Source organism: Macrobrachium nipponense, chromosome 17 (assembly GCF_015104395.2).
Source record: "Macrobrachium nipponense isolate FS-2020 chromosome 17, ASM1510439v2, whole genome shotgun sequence".
Taxonomy (NCBI): Eukaryota; Metazoa; Arthropoda; class Malacostraca; order Decapoda; family Palaemonidae; genus Macrobrachium; species Macrobrachium nipponense.
Genome location: NC_087210.1, coordinates 32,633,207 through 32,655,774, shown reverse-complemented (window position 1 = coordinate 32,655,774; position 22,568 = coordinate 32,633,207). Strand labels below are relative to the sequence as shown.

At 39.0% G+C, this 22,568-nt stretch overlaps 1 protein-coding gene across 4 annotated transcripts in view; it reads right to left on the bottom strand.

Moving 5' to 3' along the window:
* Window positions 1–22,568, bottom strand: part of LOC135196171 (E3 ubiquitin-protein ligase RNF19B-like) — a 167,044-nt gene that overhangs the window by 50,573 nt on the left and 93,903 nt on the right. For all 4 annotated transcript variants that reach the window (XM_064222746.1, XM_064222749.1, XM_064222747.1 and 1 more), the window contains 5 exons: window positions 21,178–21,445; window positions 20,936–21,050; window positions 19,139–19,329; window positions 16,935–17,079; window positions 9,569–9,705 (listed from right to left, as the gene is read on the bottom strand). In XM_064222746.1, coding sequence (XP_064078816.1) covers window positions 9,569–9,705; window positions 16,935–17,079; window positions 19,139–19,329; window positions 20,936–21,050; window positions 21,178–21,445 — 856 coding nt within the window. The remainder of the gene's footprint in view (window positions 1–9,568; window positions 9,706–16,934; window positions 17,080–19,138; window positions 19,330–20,935; window positions 21,051–21,177; window positions 21,446–22,568) is intronic.

Below are 22,568 nucleotides of genomic sequence, written 5' to 3'. Positions count from 1 at the left end.
AGCTATAATGAAGCTGCAACCTTTCAAAGACATCACCATTATTTCTAAACTATGAACTGATGTACATGATGAGATGGAATGGCTACTTTTACTATGGATTAAGGAGAAGGAATAGGCTGCTGACTCTGTTTCGGAAGCGATCGTTTGCGAGAAGGCTAGCAGCATCTTCAAAGACCTTAAGCGAGATGCAGCCGAGACGGAGGGAGAATCATCTCAAGGTGGTGAGGAGTTCAAAGCCAGTCGTGGATGGTTTGACAATTTTAAGAAATGAACTGACGTTCATTCTATTGTTCGTTATGGACAAGCATCGAGTGCAAATGTTAAGGCGGCTGGAAATTTCATTAAGGTGTTTGAAAAACTCATTCATGAAGAAGGATACCTACCGCAACAAGTGTTTAATTGCGATGAAACAGGCTTGTTCTGGAAAATGATGCCTAGACGTACGTATATCACGGCAGAAGAAAAGTCTACCTGGCCACAAGCCTATGAAAGATAGGCTCACGCTTGCCCTTTGCGCTAACGCTAGTGGTGACTTCAAAGTGAAACCGTTGTTAGTGTATCACTCGGAAAACCCAAGGGCCTTCAAAGCTCACAAAGTGATGAAAGAAAAATTACAAGTTCCATGGCGTGCAAATAGTAAAGCATGGGTGACCCGTCAGTTTTTTATTGAGTGGATGAACTTAGTTTTTGGCCCTGCAGTGAAGAAATACTTAACCGATAATGGTCTGCCACTTAAGTGTGTCCTGCTGGATAATGCTCCAGGTCACCCTCCTGGCCTTGAGGATGACCTTTTGGATGAATTTAAATTGATTAAAGTTGTCTATCTCCCAGCCAATACAACGTCTATCCTCCAGCCCATGGATAAGCAGGTGATCTCCAATTTTAAGAAACTTTTCACGAAGCATCTTTTCAAGCGTTGCTTTGAAGTCACCGATAATACTAACCTAACATTGAGGGAATTTTGGAAAGATCATTACAACATTGTGATCTGTCTTAGGCTTATAGACACTGCCTGGCAAGGTGTTACTAAAAGGACATTGAATTCCGCTTGGAGAAAACTATGGCCTGATGTGGTTTTAGAGCGAGACTTTGAGGGATTCGAACCTGTTGAAGAGGAGATCGTATCCATCGGTCGATCCATGGGCCTGGAGGTAGACAAGGCAGATGTTAATGATCTCGTCGACGAGCATGCTGAAAAACTCACGACGGAGGAGCTAAAGGAGTTACAGACGATTTCTCACTCGGAGGTAATGATGGAACTCAGCAGTGAGGAGGATGTTGAACCGGTGGAGGAATTAACTTCACGTGAAATTCGTGATATCCTTGGCAAGTGGCAGGAAGTGTCTGATTTTGTTGAAAAAAGACACCCAGAGAAATTGTCTACAGGGAGAGCGGGTGCCTTATTTAATGATACGTGTCTCACATTCTTTCGTAACATTTTAAAAAGGGGGCAGAAACAGACCTCTCTTGATCGTTACTTTATGAAGGTCTCACGCAGTGAAAGTCAAGAAGAAAGTGAGGCCAAAAGGCCCAGACCTTAAAGTGAGGAAAGTCAGGAAAGTGAGGCCAAAAAGGCCAGACGTGAAGGTGATGATGAGTAAGTGTTTATACATAATTTTAAAAAAAATAAATAAAAATTAGTTTAGCAATGTTATTTCATTTGTGTTTATTACATAGTTATTAGTGTACATACATAAATAAAAAGAGAACAAATCGTTCCCTGCCACCCCTCCCTACCTCCTCCTCCTGCTGGCCTCATGCCACCTTTCGTTGTGGTAAGTAAAATTCCTTTCTTTTTTTTTATTGATTTTATTAACATTTATTATCATTTATCACATTACTATGTTATTTTATCATTATGTATGTTATTACTCGTTTATTTGTGTATAAATTGTGTATATTATATGTAATTTAGCTGTGTTTTGGTGTGGTTTCACAGTGCTAGAACGGATTAATACATATTACATTATTTTAAAAGGGAAAAAATTCTTTGAGATACAACTGTTTTGATATACGACGATGGTAACGGAACAAATTAAATTTGTATGTCAAGGTTCCACTGTATTGAAGTCAGTCTCATTAATCTGTGAATGTGCCTCTACTATAAGGTTCCTCAGAAAAAATGCCAAGGCAGTTTTGGATATAGGATGTGAAGGGTCTTTAACTGAACACAAAAGGTAATTGGATGGGCCACGAATCTTCTGTATATGTACATTGAAGATAATACTTGAGAGATTTGACTGGTCCTATCAAGTATGTAAGATTTTTAAACAAGGCCAGGGCTAGGAGTGTATCTTTGTTTTTCTCTGGATATCCTGGGATGAGCGAGCACACAGCATTACCCTGTGAAAGACCTATCTTCTTATCCAATGTGTGAATTTCATTTACCCTCTTTGCAGTAGATAAGGCCACTAGAAACAAGGTTTTCCTTGTGAGGTCTCAAAGAGACCGAATGCAAAGGCTCAAAACGTGGCTCTGAAAGCCTTTTAAGCACCACGTCCAAGTTCCAAGACGGATTTTGTCTCTTCAGTTTAGACGGAAAGTTCTGATGAGATTGGATGTCTTTGCTAGAAGAAAGATCCATGCCTTTATGCTTGTATACAGAGCCCAGCATGGGGCTGTAGCCTTTGACTGTGGAAGTACAGTCCCCTTGAAGATCTTAAGTATAATAGGAAATAGGCAATTTCTGCTATAGAAGTCTTAAAAGGTGAGAGGTTATGTCTCCTACACCTAGTTTGGAAGAATGTCCACTTTGCCTGATAAAAGTTGCTAGTAGACTTTCTTCTGCATTAAGAAATAGCTCTTGCTCCTGGGCTTGAAAAGCCTTTTGCTTGTAAGAGTTGCTGGACAGTCTGAGCACGTTCAGAGCCTGAGTAGACAGTCCATGGTGGTATCTTCTGAAGAGGGACTGTTTGAGAAGACTGATCTTTTGTGGTAACAGTCTTGGAATGTCCATGAGTAAGTCCAAGAGACCTAGAAACCATTCTCCTGTGCAGGCCAGAATGATGCTATTTGTCATTGTAAGGTTCTGATGTGACCTGAACTTGTTTATGACCTCTCTCACCATATCGAATGGTGGAAAGGCATAAAGGTCCTTGTCCAAGCAATCTATCAGCATCACATCTACTGTCCATGTGAGAGGGTCCAGAACCAGTCTGCCCCTCAGGTTCCATAGATCGAGGCACACTAATGGATCTAACGTCCACTGTGGGGAGAACTTGTTTCCTGCATCTCAGCTCATCCACCAAAAAGTTGAGTTTTCCTTGAAAAGATCTCATCAGCATCATTGTCTGGGCTCTTACCGCCTCGCACAGAGAAAATGAATGAGTCCCCTGTGTTTTCTTATGCAGACAATGCTGTGGTATTGTCCAATTGGACTGTTATTACTTTGTTGTGGGTTTCCACTGCAAAGGACTTTTCCTCTGTTCTACAGTCCAGACTCCTGAGACTTCCCTGTCTCCCAGGAGAATACCCCAACCTCAGTCAGAGGCATCTGAATAAAACACTAGGTCGGGGTACAGAGGAAAGAGAGATTTCCCTTCAGACAGCCTTTCTCTTGACTTCCATCAAGAAAGGTCTTCCTATATTTCTAATGTCACTGGGAACCGGAACGAGTCTGGAAGTTTCTTCCTGTTCCAGTTGATCCTGAGGAAAAACTGAAGGTTTCTCATTTGTACCCTTCCCAGCAACACAAACTGCTCTATAGATGAGGTCCAGAGAAGACTCATCCAATCTTTTGCAGAGCAACACTGACAGAAGAGACTTTTCTATTTTTTGGAGGCATGAGTAGATCCTCTTGGGGGAGGGAAAAAACGCGAAAAACTAGAATTGATCCTCATCCCCAAATATACTGTGTCACTTGACATGAGATGAATTGCGACTTCTGCAGATTTATAAGGAGACCCAGGTCTTGGGCTAAAAGAAGGGTTTTCTGTAGGTCCTCTATACATTTTGTTTCTGTTTGAGAGAAAATATGTCAGTCATCCAGGAAGAGAGAAATCTTACTTCCAACTAGGTGTAGCCACTTTGCAATAAGAGCTAGAAAACGGGTAAACACTTGGAGTCCTGGTGAATAGGGATAAGGAAGTATGTACTCATCTTCCACATCAATAGAAATCACCCAGTCTCCTTGAGCGAGGGTAATGAATTTCTCTGAATTTGCAGAGTAAGCTGTTAAAGCTATCAGTGAGTTGGACAAAAGATGGTTTCAAGCGAATGGAAAAGAGTAACCCTCTTCTAAAACCTTTATCATCCATTGTTCTGGCCCTCTCACTTAACAATTTTGCCAAAAAAGATGGAGCCTTGCTCCTACTGGAGTACGGAGGACTTGATTTTCATTTCCTTGCTGGAGGTTTTGAGGATGACTTCTTAATTGCTCGGGAGTAAAACCTACATTTCCTCGAATCCTGGTGAAGGTTCTTGGTTTCTCTGCTACGAAAGGGCTATGCTTGCATGGTAGAAGAATGAGAAACAGTACCAGCACATACTTGGGACGTCTAGCCGACTGCACTGACAGATCCTGAGTAGATATCTTCTGAAGGCCAGAATAAATCTGAAGAACCAGTGTCTGCAGGAAAAGGTGTTTGCTGTCCAGAGGCGAAAACAGGAGAGTGGACCTCTGAGCACGAGTCACCCCTTTGGTTGTAAAGGAGCACCAAAGCTCCCTCTTCTTTAAAGTGCCTAACATAAAAAGGGAGGCTAATTCTTTGGATCCATCCCTAATCCTCTTATCTACACTGCAGAACAATCCTTGATCTTTCGAGCCAAAGTCCCTATAGACCAATCTAGGATACTCATCACTTTGAAAACTTGGAAAATGTTCTTCAATAAATGGTCCAACTCCAACATGAACATAATCTTCACTGAGTTACAGGTGAACCTCCTGGAGAAGTCTATCAGACTGAGGTGTCTCCTACTAGAAAGCCTGAAAGGAGGGAAACAAATCAACTCTTCCTTGCTCTCTCTTCTCCGAGAGCCACCTGTCCACTTCCCTCAAAGCTTTCTTAGCCAATGAAGAGAGTACTTTCCTAGGGAGTCTTGAGGCACCTTCTGTCTGAATGTCCATCAGATAAATCAGAGAGGCTGGGGCCACTGGAGTAAAGAAGTCCGGAAAATTCGCTAACAAGAGAAGCAAAGATGCATAAGCAGTAGGAGTATCCTTTTCTAATTCACCTTCTTCTTCTGAGGAAACAGGTAACAAGTTGGCCTGGAGTTGAGAAGTCGACAGGGTTTTCTGAAATACGTAAACCCAGAATATTGTCGAGTTTACGCTGAATTGCTGCTAAAGAGGGTCAGAATAAGCCGAGACTTGTAGACCTGTAGACTGAAGAGGTTCTGCAGAAGTTGCAAACACTGGCAACTGAGATGAAGTAGGAGCAAACTGTTGACAAACTACACTAGGAAGATCTGGCGCCGATAGGTGCTGAGACGCCAACAGGAGCTCCGATGCCAACAGGCGCTCACAAGACAAAGGCACTCATGGGGACTTCTGTACTGATGGGACCTCATGCCCCAAGGAAGCTCTGGTGCCACCGAGTGCCTTGCAGACCCCGTGCCACTGGGTGCCTTGCAGACTCCATGCCACTAGAAGATAAAGGATGCACAGGTGCAGACAGACACTCAGGTGCAGGACATTTCCTGGTTTGAATGTTTTCCTAGCCTAATCTTCCCTATATGCCACAAATGTACAATCTACCCACCTGCTCATGTTCCTCACTCCCAGTATACTCAAGCTTAAGACTTTGAATGACACCACAACATGACTTACAACCCACAAACGCCTATAAGACAAGAGAGCTCTCTCTGACCCTACCAAACACCAGTTCTGTGCGTCCTCTTCTGCACACTCTGTTATTGTTTACTTTTCCACCCCATGCCCCGCCATCTTTTATTCTATGACATCACAACAAAACTTACATACATCAAGACATTTTCTAAAATCAAACGCATTTCCCATACATTGAACATCGCCCACACTTCACTAATACAGAAAATAAAAATAAAATAACACTGAGTAAACTTATATATAATAACCTGGGTCTACAGGCATAATCGGAAAGCAATGGCAAAACAGATACTGAAGGCGGCACTCCAGAAACAGATACAGAAGCACAACTATGCACCAAAAATGGCTCTGCTGCTGGGCGGACAGCTGGTGAACGAGGCACGGGGGAGAAAGATCTGGCACTAACAAACGCTCAGAAACTTTCCTCAGTGCAGGATCACTAACAGAAACGACACCAGGACTCTCTTAAAGACGATTTCCTCAAAGATGAAGAATATCTCCTCAAGGAAGAATGCTTGCCTGACACAAGCTCTTCCGCAATACTAAAGTAAACAAAGTCTAAAGTCAAAGTCTTGAAATTGTAAGTCAAAATCGGTAAATTAATTCCTTGTACTACTATTATCTATGCTGAATTGGCTACCAAAAAGCAACAGTACTTCACCAAATTGTCAGGATAATAAACTGAGAAGTTCTACAAATCCAAAATTTTCGCTGCTGCCAATCACTGTTACAGCCAGCAGAAACAACTGAACTCTGTGCTGAGTTGGTTCCTCTCTACCCCGATAGTAGGCGGGGCAGTAGCCTAACCAAAACAAAATAGCGCTACAACAAATTTCCAAAATTCTAGCTGCCAACAGATAGTGAAACTACAGCTATGTAATTACTTGGTAAGTTGAATACAAAAACAATAAATAATAATAAAAGATTACACAGATTATATTTATTATCTTTATTCTATAAAAAAAAAATTGTCAACTCTTGTGGAAGGAAATGCCACTTAGATATTGGGAAATCCAAAGCCTATGCTTAGCTTAGTCCCAAAATCTTGCACTTTTCCAAAACTATACCTTATGTAATGTTCGACCTGAAAATTTTAGGCCATAAAATTGGTCTTTAAATATTGAACATTACACGAGTATTATACTATATGTTAAATCCCTGCCTCAGTAAAGCCTATCACTTTACTCTGTGGGGATATCCAACTAAGAATTCATCTAGAACATATTGTTCTTACAAGGATAAGTAATCAAAGAATGAGATAGTTCTTACCTAATTTCTCATACCCCTTTTTTCATGATCAAGCTTTGATCCTTAACAATCACATTTTTTCTTTATATTTTCTTTATATCTTTGTTTTTTCACCATTGTAAAAGTATTCCTCCTCTTTCTACCAACTTCTGTGTTAGTCTGGGACCTTCTTAAGGCCACCTCCTGCCTTTTGTTGCTACTATGTATGCCTATAATATTAGTTCCATAAGAATGTATCCTTCACTTGGAATCTATTGGTAGACCTAATTCTCTCATATTCAGTTGAAGCTTGCTTTTAAAAGTATAATAAACTGGAGCAAGTGGGTGATGTTCTGAGTCTCCCCACACCCACTGAAAGCCACTCAAAGCTTTTCTGCAAAACTTTACTGAGCTTTACTTTATTGAGCTTTAATGCATTTAGTCTTTGGTTTACCAGTGTACTATTGTGATGGTAATTGCTTCATAGCAAAGAAAGTTAAAGGAAAGGAGAACGCATTTTCGAGAAGTTCGGCAGCAAGGAGGCGTTAGCGCAGGGTGTTGGAGGTACCTGTCATCATGATGGTTCTAGAATCGGCAGGAGTGTTGTGGATCTCGTCGGGACGTGAGAAACACCACGATTTCTGATGCAATACCTCGTCTAGATTCATCTAAGAAGTTCTAGAAATCCCTGGAGTCGGTGACGTTCGCCGTAGGCTCCGCCCCCAGAGTGCTGTATAAAAACAACAAACGAACTTTGGAGAGCAGTGATCGTAAGAGGAAGAGATTGTAAAAGAGAGAGATCACCAATTAGTAAGAGCCACAGATCAGATTATCAGTGAGAGATCAGCAGCAGCAGAGATCTTCCGTGAGATATGAGTATCAATCAAAAGAAGAGTTGTTCGAGAGTTCGTTGGATATTGGTCTAGTCGTCTTCAGGTGTGGTCTACCGTGTTATCTCAACGTCGAGCAGACTTCAGAGAAGAAAAGGTCCTGTTACAGGTGTTGGGGAATTCCTGCCTTACAAGAAGATTAGTTCCTGCAATTCGGAGTCAAGAGGACGTCCTCAATCGCCGATCCACTTTTATGAAGCCACCTCTTCGAAGTGCCAAACTGTTTAGCAAGTATTCTTATTACCTCACTGTTTCCCCCGGTTCACGCAGTGTAAGATTCTATCTGTTTATGTAAATAGGAGATACCATTCTGCAATTACCTTTGTTAGTAAGCTTGTAAATAAACCTTTGTTGTGTTAGTGTTTCTTTCTATATTCGTATCCCCAGTTTCAACTGTTGGTGTTGACATATATATATTTTTTTTATTATTTCATATCGAACCTGAAGCGGACCTCCCTCAGAGGCCGTAACATTGTGTCGACCTTTCCAGGATATTTCGACACCGTAACATTGTCTCTGAGATCTTCACAGTCCGTAACAACTACTATAAGTGAATTCTCTTTTAAAAATTTGGTCATGACATCATCAATCAATAAAAGTGCTGGATATGCTACAAAAGCAATTTCACTTGCAGGAGATAGCTTTGTGCAATACATTGTGCAGCCAGATGCAGAAAAGCATCCTCCCAGCTAGTTCCTCTAACAGAATCATCACTTTAAGCAAAACACTGAGCTTGCAAAGTATTTTCATACATTTACCAAAGTGAATTACATTCTATTACTGAATTTTGAGGATTCATCAACCCCTTGCTTCAGGAAAGAAAATATAAGTCATAAAAGAGATGGCATAATCTTTTACTGTAAGGAATAGCCATATATATGATGTTTTGTATTCTTGTAAGAATAACAACACAAAAATATGTTAACTAAAAATGGATTTTTTTAGGCCTTATGTTTTTCAACACTGTAATTAAATCAACTCCCCCTTATTCATATGATATGTCCTACATTAGGTTACAGTTCATGCTGCACATTTTTCAACACTACAATTATACATAAAATGACTTATTTGCACATGAACAATTCACATTTATTTACAGGATACGGCCTATATAATGTTGTTACAGTTCAAATGGCTCAGTACCATAAGTAATTCGTGATGACTTTGTCCTCTTTTTATTCCATAATGCCAAACCTGAACAAAAGATGTACAGTGGACCTCCCGTATTCACGTTCTCTGGATTCGCGGACTCACACATTCGCGGATTTCTCTTGGGAACATTTCCCTTCATTAGTTGCGGAAAATTCACACATTCGCGGTATTTTTCTATGAGAAATATCCACAAATTCCCTTTTTTTATCAATTTCATCATAAAATGCGCTTTTTGAGATAAAACTATTAAAAAAACCAAGTATAACCATTTTTAGTGGTTTTTTCTTGAGTTTTAACTAACAAAATAGGCTGTTTTCAGCATTTTTATAGAGGTTTCAACTATTCATGGGGGGGTTTGGTACACATCCCCCACAAATATTGGGGGACCACTGTAATTTGAAAGGTCATGCCACCATAGTAGCACCAGTGATACAACTACTGACTGAACTATTTGCTTTTGCATCACCTGTGATGGTAATACATTTTGTTCCTACTGAATACATATAGTACTTACCTATGATCATAGCAGGCACAGCAAGACCAGCCACCAGCCCAATACCAAGTGGAGCACCTACTAGAGTGCCCAACTGCCAAAGTATCTTCTTTTTTCTAGACCACGTCTCTTTTCCCCAGAAGGTACAGCCAGACGGACTGGAAAAAAAATAGCACAATGTTCACATAAAAGGTTTTATTGTAAACTCAGTAACATGGTATATTTATTGCGCCTTACTTATAATACAGGTTATCCATAGTCTCTTTACAATTTAAAAAATATATTACAAAAGCCATTGATGAGCTATCTTAATCAGATTTGTTCTATGTACTCAGCAGTTATCAAAGTTTTTAATCACATTGCATTGTGTGTCTCAGGTACCATGTTGATAAAAGAGGTACTGTTAAGTGGATCCATAACAAAAAGGCTACTCCTCAAGAAAAGGCATGAGTATTATGGTTTAGTGAAACAAAATCAGATATGCAAACTCAGCAAATCTACAGAACTAATTATTGAAGAGATCCACCATCACGCCCATCAATTTGTGCATGACACAAGAATTTATGGAGACAGGGACATTGTTGGATAAAGGGAGGAGTGGACGACCAAGAACATCTGAAGAAAACATGGATTGTGTAAGACAAGCCTTTGATCTTTCTCCTATAAAGTCCATCTGTGCTGCTACTTAACACAGCTACCATGTTCAACAGTGCACTAAGTCCTACACAAGAACCTGTGATTGTACACTTACAAAGTGCAACTTATTTAGGCACTCGAGCCAATTATAAACCAAGATGAAAAGAGTTTGCAGTTAACATGCTGGAAAGAATTTCCGAGGATGAAACGTTCCTCAACCGAATTTGTTTTAGGATGAGGCAACCTTTCAAGTTTAAGGAAAATGAACACATGCTGTGAGAATCTGGAGATCAGAATATCCCCAAGTGACTATGAAACTTCACCGAGATAGTCCAAAGGTGAATGTGTGGTGTGGGATAATGTGCAATAGAATCATTGGACCATTTTTCATCAACAAGACATCAATTGCTGCAATGTTTACCACGACATTTTCACTGAGTATGTTGCACCATAACTAGATGACCTTCAACCAACCATCATTTTCCAGCAAGATGGTCAAACCAACACATTGGGAACTGCATGTTTGTGGACTCCTAAATCGAACATTTTCAGACGGTAGATTGGAAGGGATGGCCCAATTCCCTGGCCATTTCATTCACCATATATCAGTCCCCTTGACTTCTTTCTATGGGGTTAGTAAAAGATATCATGTACTGGACAAAAATACAGGACATCATTGATCTCGAGCAAAAGACCACTAATGCCATTACCACCATTGATGAGGCTATGCTACAACGAACATGGCAAGAAATTTAATACTGTCTTGACGTGATTCTTGCAACTAATGGTGCCCGTATAGAAGTGTATTCAATTAGGGGATAAACTTCAATATCTACTCCCAATTTTGTAATAATTTCTACCCAGTATTAGTCTGTTCATTTGCTTTCGTAATAAATTTTTTAAATTGTAATGAAACTTTATGGAAACCTTGTATATCAAACAGCAGTGTCAAAGTTAACTGCACAATCTTCATTTTGATGCACCAAAGAATATAACAATTTCTAAAGGTTTGCACAAGATGATCTACAATCAACCCCCACTATTCGTGGACTCGCCTATTCACATATTTTTCAATGGATCATATACAGGTAGTTGTTGACTTATGACCGCAATTGGTTCCGACCAACCGGTCATAAATCGATTTGGAAGTCGGCCCGTGTTAATTTACCGTAAGAATATTATAACAGCCTAGCCTACACTAAGGTAATCAGTACCACCTTTACATATAGGGTAGCCTAGCCTACACTACACAGCATACTTTATACACATATGGCATAGTAATTATTAATTTCAGCTAATTCTCTAGGTTCAATGCACATTGGCTTATGATAATTCAGTACAGAGAAATTGAATAACACTTAACAAGTTAGCCTCACATATAAGACGATGATGTTTTTATGGTACATATATCATATACTATATACGAATACAATAACCTAGCCTACAGTATACTGTATACACTACATATACGATATAATTTAGTAATTTATCAATACAGTTGAACCTCTTAAAACCGGCATTCCATGGTCTGGAAACTCCCGTGGTTTCGCTTGATTTCAAATCAGCAGCCATTAGTTCATCCCGCCGCCACCAGGGATGCGCCACATATTTACAACTTCAAGGCAGCAAAAATTATACCTTATATCCTTTGTTTGAATGGAAATAGTTGTTAGTAATGTAAATATGCGAAGTCAAATATGTTTTTTATATTAACCTGGGAGGAATAAATATGTATATTTTTTAAATATTCCACTTGAGAAAGCTCAACCTTTTAAATTTTAATCAAAACAATGAGACATTTGTCAAGCACAAATTCCTTACTCTGTATGTGTTTGGGAGACTGTTTTGATAATTCCTTTTATGTAACTGCATATTTACCTATTTGATATGCCACCTATGAGATTATATGATGCTAGAGGCAAGAAGTGCAAGCATAAATCTTTATCCATGCTAGAAAATCTTTATTTCATTAGCAAATAGTTTACTGTTCATTTTCCTCAATAGATGGCGCCGGTGTGCTTCCTTTATGTTTTGATGGCGACGGCGACATTCAAATGCACAGTTATCACCAAAATTCCTTAATTATTTTTTTCATCTCTTTATCCTCTACCATAAAAATCAACTATGAAACTAATAGCAATAATTATGAAGCTATGAAATTTTGGAGGTTCAATGTATTCTGACTATGATATATCAGTAAAAAAAAAAAAAAAAAAAAAAAAAAAAAAGGGGGGGGGACACGAAACGGGAATCAGATTCGGATCGACATCGGCATACCTAATTGAGCGATGTCAGGCTGCTGATGGCTACATATATTTATGAATTAAAAACACAATGAATATACATCTTTTCTGTGAATCTTGTAAAGTTGTACATTACTGTATCCAATAATATTGTATGTATTCTCATATCATTGTATCATAAAATACATACCAACAAAGCGATGTTACAGTTTGGAAATCAGCTGATGGCGAATACGAGTTTAGTTTGCTGTGTTTACATTTTATTTCGCCATATTTAACTCAATTCGGAGCAAAAGGCCTTGCTTCTAGTAAGCATAAAATATCTAGATACTTTACTTATATGAGACAAGATAATTTGTCGTTATACAACATGTTTTCAAGTCAAAATATCAATTTAATACATCTTGTGAACTAAATTATTTTTTTTCGTTAAGATTGCATTGTGGGCATGTTTGTTGTGTAAAAATATTATGTGATTCCGTTTGGTATTTTCACTTGATTTCTTTGTAGTACGAGTTTTAACGTTAGTTACGTTACTTATCTTTTATTGGCGTGAAAATAAAAATACGTTCTTTCAAGACCTGAAATTTTGATTAAAATTCCCTCTCAATTTTATCTATGGTTGTGTTTGATGGCATAAGTTGCTGATGCATGATAATAGTAGTCATTGCAGTGCAAAAAGTGAGCTGCGTGTGTGGAGAGGCGGGAGCTGCGACAAAAACTGTCGTATGTTCAGCTGGACACGATTCTTTCTTGCTCAAGTCGCTTCCCAGTCGTTTTAGTTGTGGGCGGTCATAAAGTCGAACAGTCATAACTCGCATAAGTTGTAAGTCAGCAACTAGCTGTATTCCCATTATTCACGAAAAATTTGCCTATTCGCAGTATTTTTCATTGAGAAATATTCACAAATTACTGTATTTTCATATAATTTTCGAGACTAAGCACACTTCTTCTGATAAAACTATTACCCTTGATGAACGGATAGCTTCTCAGGAGTAGTAATATCAGGTTTGGGGTGGTGAATGGACTGATGCTGTAGAGAAGCAATACATATTAAGCGCCATCAATTTGTTAAGAATCTGGTGGGAAAGAGGTGCCAATACTTCTATAGCCCATAAATTTCCTAATGGCAACTTTTATACTGGCTAAAATCACGAATCTGGCATCTCAGGACTTCAGTTCTGCTTCTGAATTCAAGGGATAATGTAGTGCGTCTCTGTTTCACATGTCTTTTTGTAAAATTGCTCATGAATATATCAAGGGGTTGCTGTCGGTTTTTGTTCTTGCCTTTTACGATAGTATGTCAGCTGTAAATGTAATTTTGCAAAGAAAGGTCCAACGAAATATTAGAAAAAACATGTGCAAATAAAAGTTATGGAATCTTCGTTATCGGTAAATTTACATAAATATCTTTCAATAAATAGGCTTGAGATCTCTAGGAGAACTCAACTGCTCAAACCCCTTAACTAGCAAGGAAAGTTTCCAGATAGGGGAGATGTCGATACCTCTAAAGCCTAACACCAAACTCAAAGCCGACCTGTAGCCTTTAATGGCAGAAACGGACAAACGTTTCTCGTCTCTGAGGAAGGTTAAAGAGTCTGCTATTCGCTGAATAAAGATTGCGAGTGAGAAGGATGTATAGGCTCTTCTAAGGCGCTTCTCCACCAAAATTAACGGAAAGGTTAGCAGCCAAACAGTCCGAAACCCCAACTAACCTGTCTGGCGCGCTGTTGTGATCTGAGACTTGTCAACAGAATCGCCTGAGGGAGAGACTGCTTGTGGGCAGACCCCACTGACCTCCCTTGGGCTACCAGTATGCCTCCTCCCAGGTTCTGGGGAGTTTGACAGGGACCTTTGCCTACGAGAATCAGTGGGCCAAACAGCCACCTCCTCAACAACACTTGCACTTGCACTCACTTCACCACTTACCTTGTCCATTAGGGTTTTCACGGACACAGCTAATTTCTCCATTGCTTGGAGCATGATCGAAAATTTTCTGATCTACTCTTGCCTCTAAATTGGCCACAGCATCGGGTACAGGTGTGAGAGACCCAAGATAGGACTGGGAATGACAGGTGGTGGGGAAGGTTCAGAAAGAGACAAATTATCATTAGACAATTCCTGACTAACTAAGCTTTTTGCTTTAGCTCTAGAAGCTGCTTTTCTCTTTTTATCTCTCTCTAACTTGTTAGTGTTTGATCCCAATTAATACATTCTCCACGTTTGATCTGGCGTACAAGTCTGCCCCCTACAACCTGTGCAAACTGAATCTGAATCATTACCAGCTTTAGCGATCCTAGTATTGCAGCATCCTAGTATTGCAGCCTTTACTGCAATACCTAATCCCAGATATACTAACATCTGACATTATGTGGACCAATTCAAAACTAGTGAATTTCGGTGCAAAAATATTTAAAACTATATGAATTCCTAAATAGATAATCACTGAAAACAAAAGCCACCAAAATTTAGAGCACTTGACCAAATAACTCCAACAATGAGCGACGGTAAAGGATTACCAAAATATCGCTGACTACTAAACTGTATTAACAGTACCAGCCGGCAGAAACAACTGATTTTTGTACGGTGTTGGTTCCTCACTCACCCGATAGTGGGCGGGGAGTATCACCTGACCAAAACAAACTAGCGCTAATGCGAATTTAAAAAATTCTAGCTGCCAACGGTTTTAGAAACTATAGCTATGTAACGACTTGGTAAGTTGCATACATAAAATAGGCAGTTTTAAGCATTATTATAGGGGTTTCAACTGTTTGCAACTTCTCGCTATTCACGAAGGGGTCTGGTACCCATCCCCAGCTAATATGGGGGGAACACTGTAGTGGATGGAGCAGTTGCAGAGGTAACCACTGCCTTGGCTTCTGATTCCAAAGGCCTCATGAGGGCCTGCGGACACCCACAGGTGAGGAAGGGCTGAGAGAGAGCCCTCTGAGAAGTAGACCCCTACAAGTTTCGTGTCGAGACTTCTTAGGAGGGGGAAAGGCGACCTTCTTCTTTAGCCGAGAGACCTTGGAAGGAGGAGGTGAGGAGGCAGCAGACGACAACGATGACGAGGAAGAAGACGATGATGACCCTCTGGGGTATCTCTTCTTTGACTTCTTCTTCGTTACCTTTTTCAGGATTGCAGCGAAGTCCTTCATCAAGGCAGGAGGATGCAAATCAGGAACAGGGCCACCTGGATGACAGGAGCTGGAGCAACTGCAGGGTCAGGTAAAGGCTCTAACACCCTGGAAGGTACTTTATCAGGAGCAAGGGAACCCTCCGGGGCGTAACAAAGCCATGAGGAGGAGATACCACAACTCGAGGTGCCGGAAGGTGCACAGCAGTTCCTGTCACTACTGAGGGAGTGGTAGTAGTCAGTTGGTAGCAGTATACAAGATGCAGGAACTTGGCAAACACAGTGTGGAGTGGTGACAGAGGTGGTGGTGGTGGGGGTCTCCACTACGTGAGTTGTCACAAAGTGCAGCCGGGTGTGACAGGAAGACCTGCAGTGACGGGGTTCCCGCTAGGCCTAGAGAACGTCACACTGCTGCAAGATCCAATAGCTGCTCCTCCGTTATACCTGAAGAAGAGATAGTTGGGTTAAGGGGGGGGGGTCTCTTCTTGCACAGAGGGAAGCTTAACTCCCTTGGAGTAACCTGAGGCCATACCGAGGTCGTCATGAGCCCTCACCTAATCTCCATCCTCCTCGCTCAACAATTCAGACAAAGAAGACAAGAAGGAGGCCTCCTCCATAAAAGAGGGAGCAAAGTGGAGAAGCTTGCTGGGATGGTTGGAATCACAGTTTTGCATGTTGCAAAGTCACAATCTACAGCAAACATACACAGGTTATTGACCAATACACAGTAATTAAGGAAAGATCTCACCGTGAAAGATAAGGTAGGAAAGACTGGTGATAGTTGAGCAGAGTGATGTGATACACATCTGCACTCAATGACAGCCAAAAGCAAAGTGGAATATGTATGCCCAGGTGGGAGGAGCTTCCCCAACACAGTCGGTAGTTCAAACTACCAAACTACCTTGCTATAAAGTCTAGCGGCCATTTCCAGCTCCACTCAAGGTATTCCTAATATAAAGGACTGATGGTTTGTATACTGTGTAGGAACATTTTACCTTTCAATAACAACAAATATGAATCATGGCATCCTTCAATATTATTTTTCCCTGTATCTTGATAAGAAATAGGCACTACTCTTTTTGTATGAAATATCCAATTTGTTCATATGATGTATTTTTACTGTCCTTCCCATACAACTGTAAAACTTTCCCTCATAAATATACTAAAATACTGTTTTTCAAATTTTGGTGGAGAACTTAACCTATCCGCTGCATCTGCTGTAGAGAAACACTACCTACCCATAGTACAGTAATTGTTGATAAGGGAGCACTACCTACCACATTTACCTATCCATAATAACTGTAGATGGTTAATGCCCAAAACAGCCCTGGGTTGCCCATCCCACTGGCTTTTGCAGTGGTAACAAAATTACCTGAGGTAATGAAGATCAGAAATCTCTTTCATGCACAACCAGCAAAATTCAGCCCCACAAACACTACACGTCATATGATTGCAGGAACCATCATCCATTTTCATGATCAGGACCTGACATCTGGGGCAAGCTTTGACACCTTCACCTGGAAAATGCGCAAAACACAATATGCATGAAACACAGCTGGGTACGTAAAGCCTAATGAACAGGATTTATTCCCAATAATGCAATTTTCTACAAAACAATGGTTTTCCATTACGATACAGTATTCATCAATCTATTATACTAGTACTTCCCATGAATACAATGCCATGAAGTCACTCTATGCTTTATAAATATAAATACCAAACATGTTTTAACTACAGATTTTAATGACTTAGTTGTGGTATCAAAGAAACAGTTTAATTACAAAATCAAGATGTGCTATCTTAAGCAATAAGCTATGATCTATATCATGAGGCAAACCTAATTGTTTCAAATAAACTTAATAATTGCAGTGCTCCTACTCTTCCTCCATACTTGGAGGCTGAGTTGTTATGGGAGTTTAGCTTCATAAGAGTGAAGTTCTTATCCCTTAACATGACTCATCTGATCCATCCTATGGACCAGCAGGTCATTTCAAACTTTAAGAAACTAAATCAAAAGCGCTGTTTCAAAAGTGCTTTCATGTGACCTCTGACACAGATTTAACCTTTACATAATTCTGGAAGAACCACTTTAACATCTTTCACTGCAAAAACTGCATAGAAAATTCCTGAGGGGAAGTCTCTTACAGGACCATGAACTCTGCTTGGAGGTAACTGGCCACATGCTATAATAATAAGGGAATTTGACAACCTTGAGGCTTAGCCCATTGTATAGGATATTGTTTCAGGGCGTTGTACGGGATATTGTTTCAGGGCAAGTCCATAAGCTTGGCGGTGAGTGATGATGTGGAGTTAGTGGATGATCATGAATCAGAGCTTACCAAAGAAAACTGTAGGACTTTCAAAGGAAGCAGCAAAACAACAGCTGCACTACTGTTTTCGGAGGAAAAGGGATGGGATGATGTTGTCAGTTCATTAAAATGGGGGTAGTACAAAGTTTTGTTGAAAAAACATCACCCTGACAAAGATGTAACAAAATGTGCTACAAACCTGCTGAATGAAAATACTATCACACTTCTGGAACACTTTACAATAGTGTAAGCAAAAAACTGACATTACTGGAAAGGTTTTTAGAGAAAAACACAAGCTAAAAAAAAAAAAAAAAAAAAAAGCAGCAGAAAGAGACAGAAAAAATAAAGAACTCCAGAAGAACACTGCCTTGTTTTCATGGCCTGTATTTACATACCACACTATATGAAGTATTAAGGTTATTCATAGAATCTACTGCCATAATTGCTCAATATGTTTTTACTACCCTATGAACTGGTTTCCAGAGTTTTTAAAGGTTTTTTAAATTTACCTATGTAAATTTCTGAACCAAGTCAACAGGTCAAAGACTATGACCCTTGTCAGCGTAAGAATTCACTGTATTCAGTCTTTTCTCAATTCCCATCTTCAAAAGGAGAAATCCCCTTAGTCTTAGGAACTTATTCAACATCACATTCTAGGGAGATTGCAATACTATGTCTCAATCTTGAGAGAGAGAGAGAGAGAGGTCTGGCATACAATTATCATCTCGGGATTTTTGTTAATCTTGGTATTTTCTATGGTTAGTTCTTGGGATTTCAAAAGAAAAACTGAGTAGCAGCAAACACCAAAATGACTCAGGTCAGCCATTAACACACCACACCAACAACCTTATGAAGTGACTCTCTACTCTCCAAAAAATGTTTTCGGTTTTTAGAGCTTTTCGGTTCCTAGTTTCGGATAAAGGACTGCGTACCTGAATTTGCAAAAATGTCACCATGATACTGCACAGTTCTGGTTTCAAGAGTTGATATAGTGTAACACTCTATTTTAAGTAAGCTGGTGAGAGTAACATTAACAAGTAAGGTAATCCTATGCTGAAAGTTTTGTGCATACATACCTACATTTTTAATGCACTCAACATTTGCAGCAAATTCAAATATTTTGTGTTCTGGAACTTCCTGAGATTTATTTAAGTAGTATCAAGCAAGTTATCATGAAACAAACATTTAACATCACCGCTAACTCAACTACCCAAAATAAAATAAAACCGTACTAACATGTCTTCAGTGGTTAAGAATTGATACTTACTATTCTGAATGTCATGGAGATGATTAAAAGAAGAAAGAAGGACATTGGGTGACCTCTGAGCTCTTGCCATATCACAGGTCTGATTGGGATGCCACTCTGCTTTACAATGATAACAGAAATAGGTTCCACACCCAGGACGCTCACATTTTAGTTTTGGACAGCCAGCACACCCAGATGCAACAACAGCATACCTGACAACATTCAAGACTTAAACATAATGGAATCCAATACGAATTCAAGTTATAATATATATTGAATATCCTGGACCATACACCAAACACTAAACTTTTTTACTTCAAAATCTTTTTACTTTACAGGGAGTTTACAATTACTGTGCTACAATAATACTACGGTAAGGAGTTCTCAAATGTCTTGAATTTACTGTTATATCACATAGTTACAATCCATATTTGCTAAAACATAAAAATTACTAGTAATATAGTGTTATTAACCTTTCTGAAATTTCAAGGGTTCTTAAAATTTTGTGGTATATCTTACTCGGCCCACAAATGAGCACATTTTTTTTTTTTTTTACTCTTTGTAAATTAATTTTTCTTAATAAAGAACAAAGCTGGTTAGTGTCACTTTGAACCTAAATCCTTATAGTACCTTAACCCTTAAACGCCGACTGGACGTATTGTACATAGACTAAAATTGTCTGTTGGGTGCCAATGGACGTACGGTACGTCGACTACAAAGTTTTTTTAAATATTCGTGGAAAAAGTTATAGGGCTAGTTTGCGAAAGATTTTAAATCACACCCCTTGAGGGATGCTGGGAGTTCACATATCATGCTGTTGTTTTGTTTACAAGCATTACTCAGCCGTGCACGTGCGAATTTTAGAAAAAAACTTTTTTAGGTCAGCGCATTACGAATTCATGCATCATTTTGTGATAATATTTTCTCTGTTGCTTTGATAGTTTTACAATTTGTTATATACCAAAATCATCGCAATTTAGTATACAATACAATGAAAAAAAAAAACTCATTAGCTTTAACTGTTTTGCTTACAGCACGATTTGTATACAAATATATATGAAATTTTTTTGCACTATCATATATTCCAATATTTATATATGATAACGATTTTTATTTCATTTCTGAAGGTTGCATACTAAACTTCAGGCAATGACAAAAAAAATAGCCAAAAATGAACTCAATCTTAAAAACTAAGCGTGCTGTGATTTTTTAAAAAAACTTTTTTTCCGCTTCACTTCAGTCCTAACTCCCGAACGCCGCCGGCATACGAAACACACTTTTGTAAATAGAGGCTCGGCGTCTAAGGGTTAATGAAGGAAGATACCAGTATTAGAAGAGGACTAAGATTTAGTGTAATATATATTCAGTGCTTATAATGTTTGCATTTAAAACTGATGTGCAAATTACGTATGAAGTTCACATTCTTTTACAACTGATGTGCAAACAAATTATGTATCAAGTTTACATTCTTAAAGTTAACATAGTACTGATAGAGAGCTGCACTTTTATTACATTCCTTAAGCTATATGTAATACTGTATGACCTCAGTTTTTGGGTTAGTAAGGCTGACAACAGATATTTTTTCTTTCATTTACCAACATGTAACATTTTTTTTCAAAAGTGCCAATAATTATATTTAATGTTACTTAGTACAGTAATGCACTATAGGTGTATCTTTTATTCAGGTACAACATTTGCACGAGATAAAAGGTATGCTGAAAATGAGAGAAGGAAGGATATCCTCTGGTGCAGTGAGTCCACTTGCAAGTTGGATACTGTCTACACATTGATAAAAAAATCATCTGTAAAATCGCTTACCCACAGTCTGGCGCTGGACACCAACGTGTATCAGGATCCATGGACAGCACCCTTCGAAGCATAAAATCTTCAAACTTGTACGATAATAATGCATTGTCAACAATCTGATGAATATCTGGACAAAAACAGAAAACCATTACTTAATACCATCTGGCATCTGTAACTGTTGATTATCTGAACAATACCATCACTATTTCCATTATTTTTCTTTAATGTACAATAGCAACATTACTTTCACTAACCAGTAGGATGCATGAGTTCATGACATTGTGGACAGCTAATATTCACTCTAGATTCAGTTATTTCCACTTTTAGATATTGTTTGAGACACGGAAGACAAGCAGAATGTGGACAGGAAAGTAGATGTGGGAACATATCTACTGCCACCTCTTGTAAACATAGTGAGCATTCTCTTACACCACCTTCCCCAGGGATACCATCTGTTGTTAAGCTACCATATGCTCCCCCAATACATCCACCATTGCTGCTGTTACTCCCACCACAAGCACCCTAAAGTAGATGATAAAAAAAATCATATAACACGAGACATCAAACCCATAAAAAAGGTGGTTACAATATACAGTGGTACCTCATTTTTGAATTGTTTTGTCAAACAAATACTCATACTTCGAACTGACCAATTATTTTATTTATACAGTGGACGTCCCGTAATCACAGGGGATGCGTAACATACCAGGGCCCCACGAATAGCTAGAATTTGCAAATACTAGAACCTATCTAAAAATGCTTAAAACTAAATAAAAAAATACTAATAATGCTTATACCTGGTTTTTTAATAATTTTATCACAAAAAGTGCATTTAATCATGAAAATGATATCAGGTTACAGTAATTTGTGGATATTTCTTTTTAAAAAATGCCACAAATACGCGAACTTCACAATGATAAAATATGAAAACAATCAAGTGCAATACAGTGATACAAAAAAAAAAAAAAAAAAAAAAAAAAAAAAAAAAAAAAAACCTTATTGAGCCAATGTTCGGTGTGTTGAGCGAGACAATGGAGGAGAGGGAAGGGATGGTGATGAGTTATTGGGTGGGAGCTGGGGGTCTGCTTCCTACTGGCTTACTAGCTGGGCTGGGATGATTATACGCCCATTTCTTTCACTTACACTTGATTCGCGCAAATCATTTCTTTTTGTTACTATAAAATACCCATCGAGTGACAATTGCTTTTTACGACTTTTTAGCACTGTAAAATTAACTCGGCTCCATAATACACACATTGGTGCTACATTCAGCTTCTGTGTGCTTTCAATTGTCTGCCTAAATGACTTCCTTGCAAAAAGTTACTCACTAATCTCTCTCCTTTTCTTACTTGTGTTCTTTATTTATTACTGATTTTTGCAAAATCCTAATGTTTATTTTAAATTCCACAGTAAGTTGATGTATTGTGACATAATCAATCTCTTTTTGCACTTAGGTCCAAGAGTAATCACATCAACAATCACACATACTGATTCTCTCTCTCTCTCTCATTTCTTTGATTACCCTTGTAATAAAATGTTAAAATGTGAATAAAATTAATTTCCTTATCAAACTTTGCCTACTGAGACCATTTTGGTTTCCTCAAAGGGTTCCCATCTCTCCTCCCTCCACCCCAGCTGGCCACAC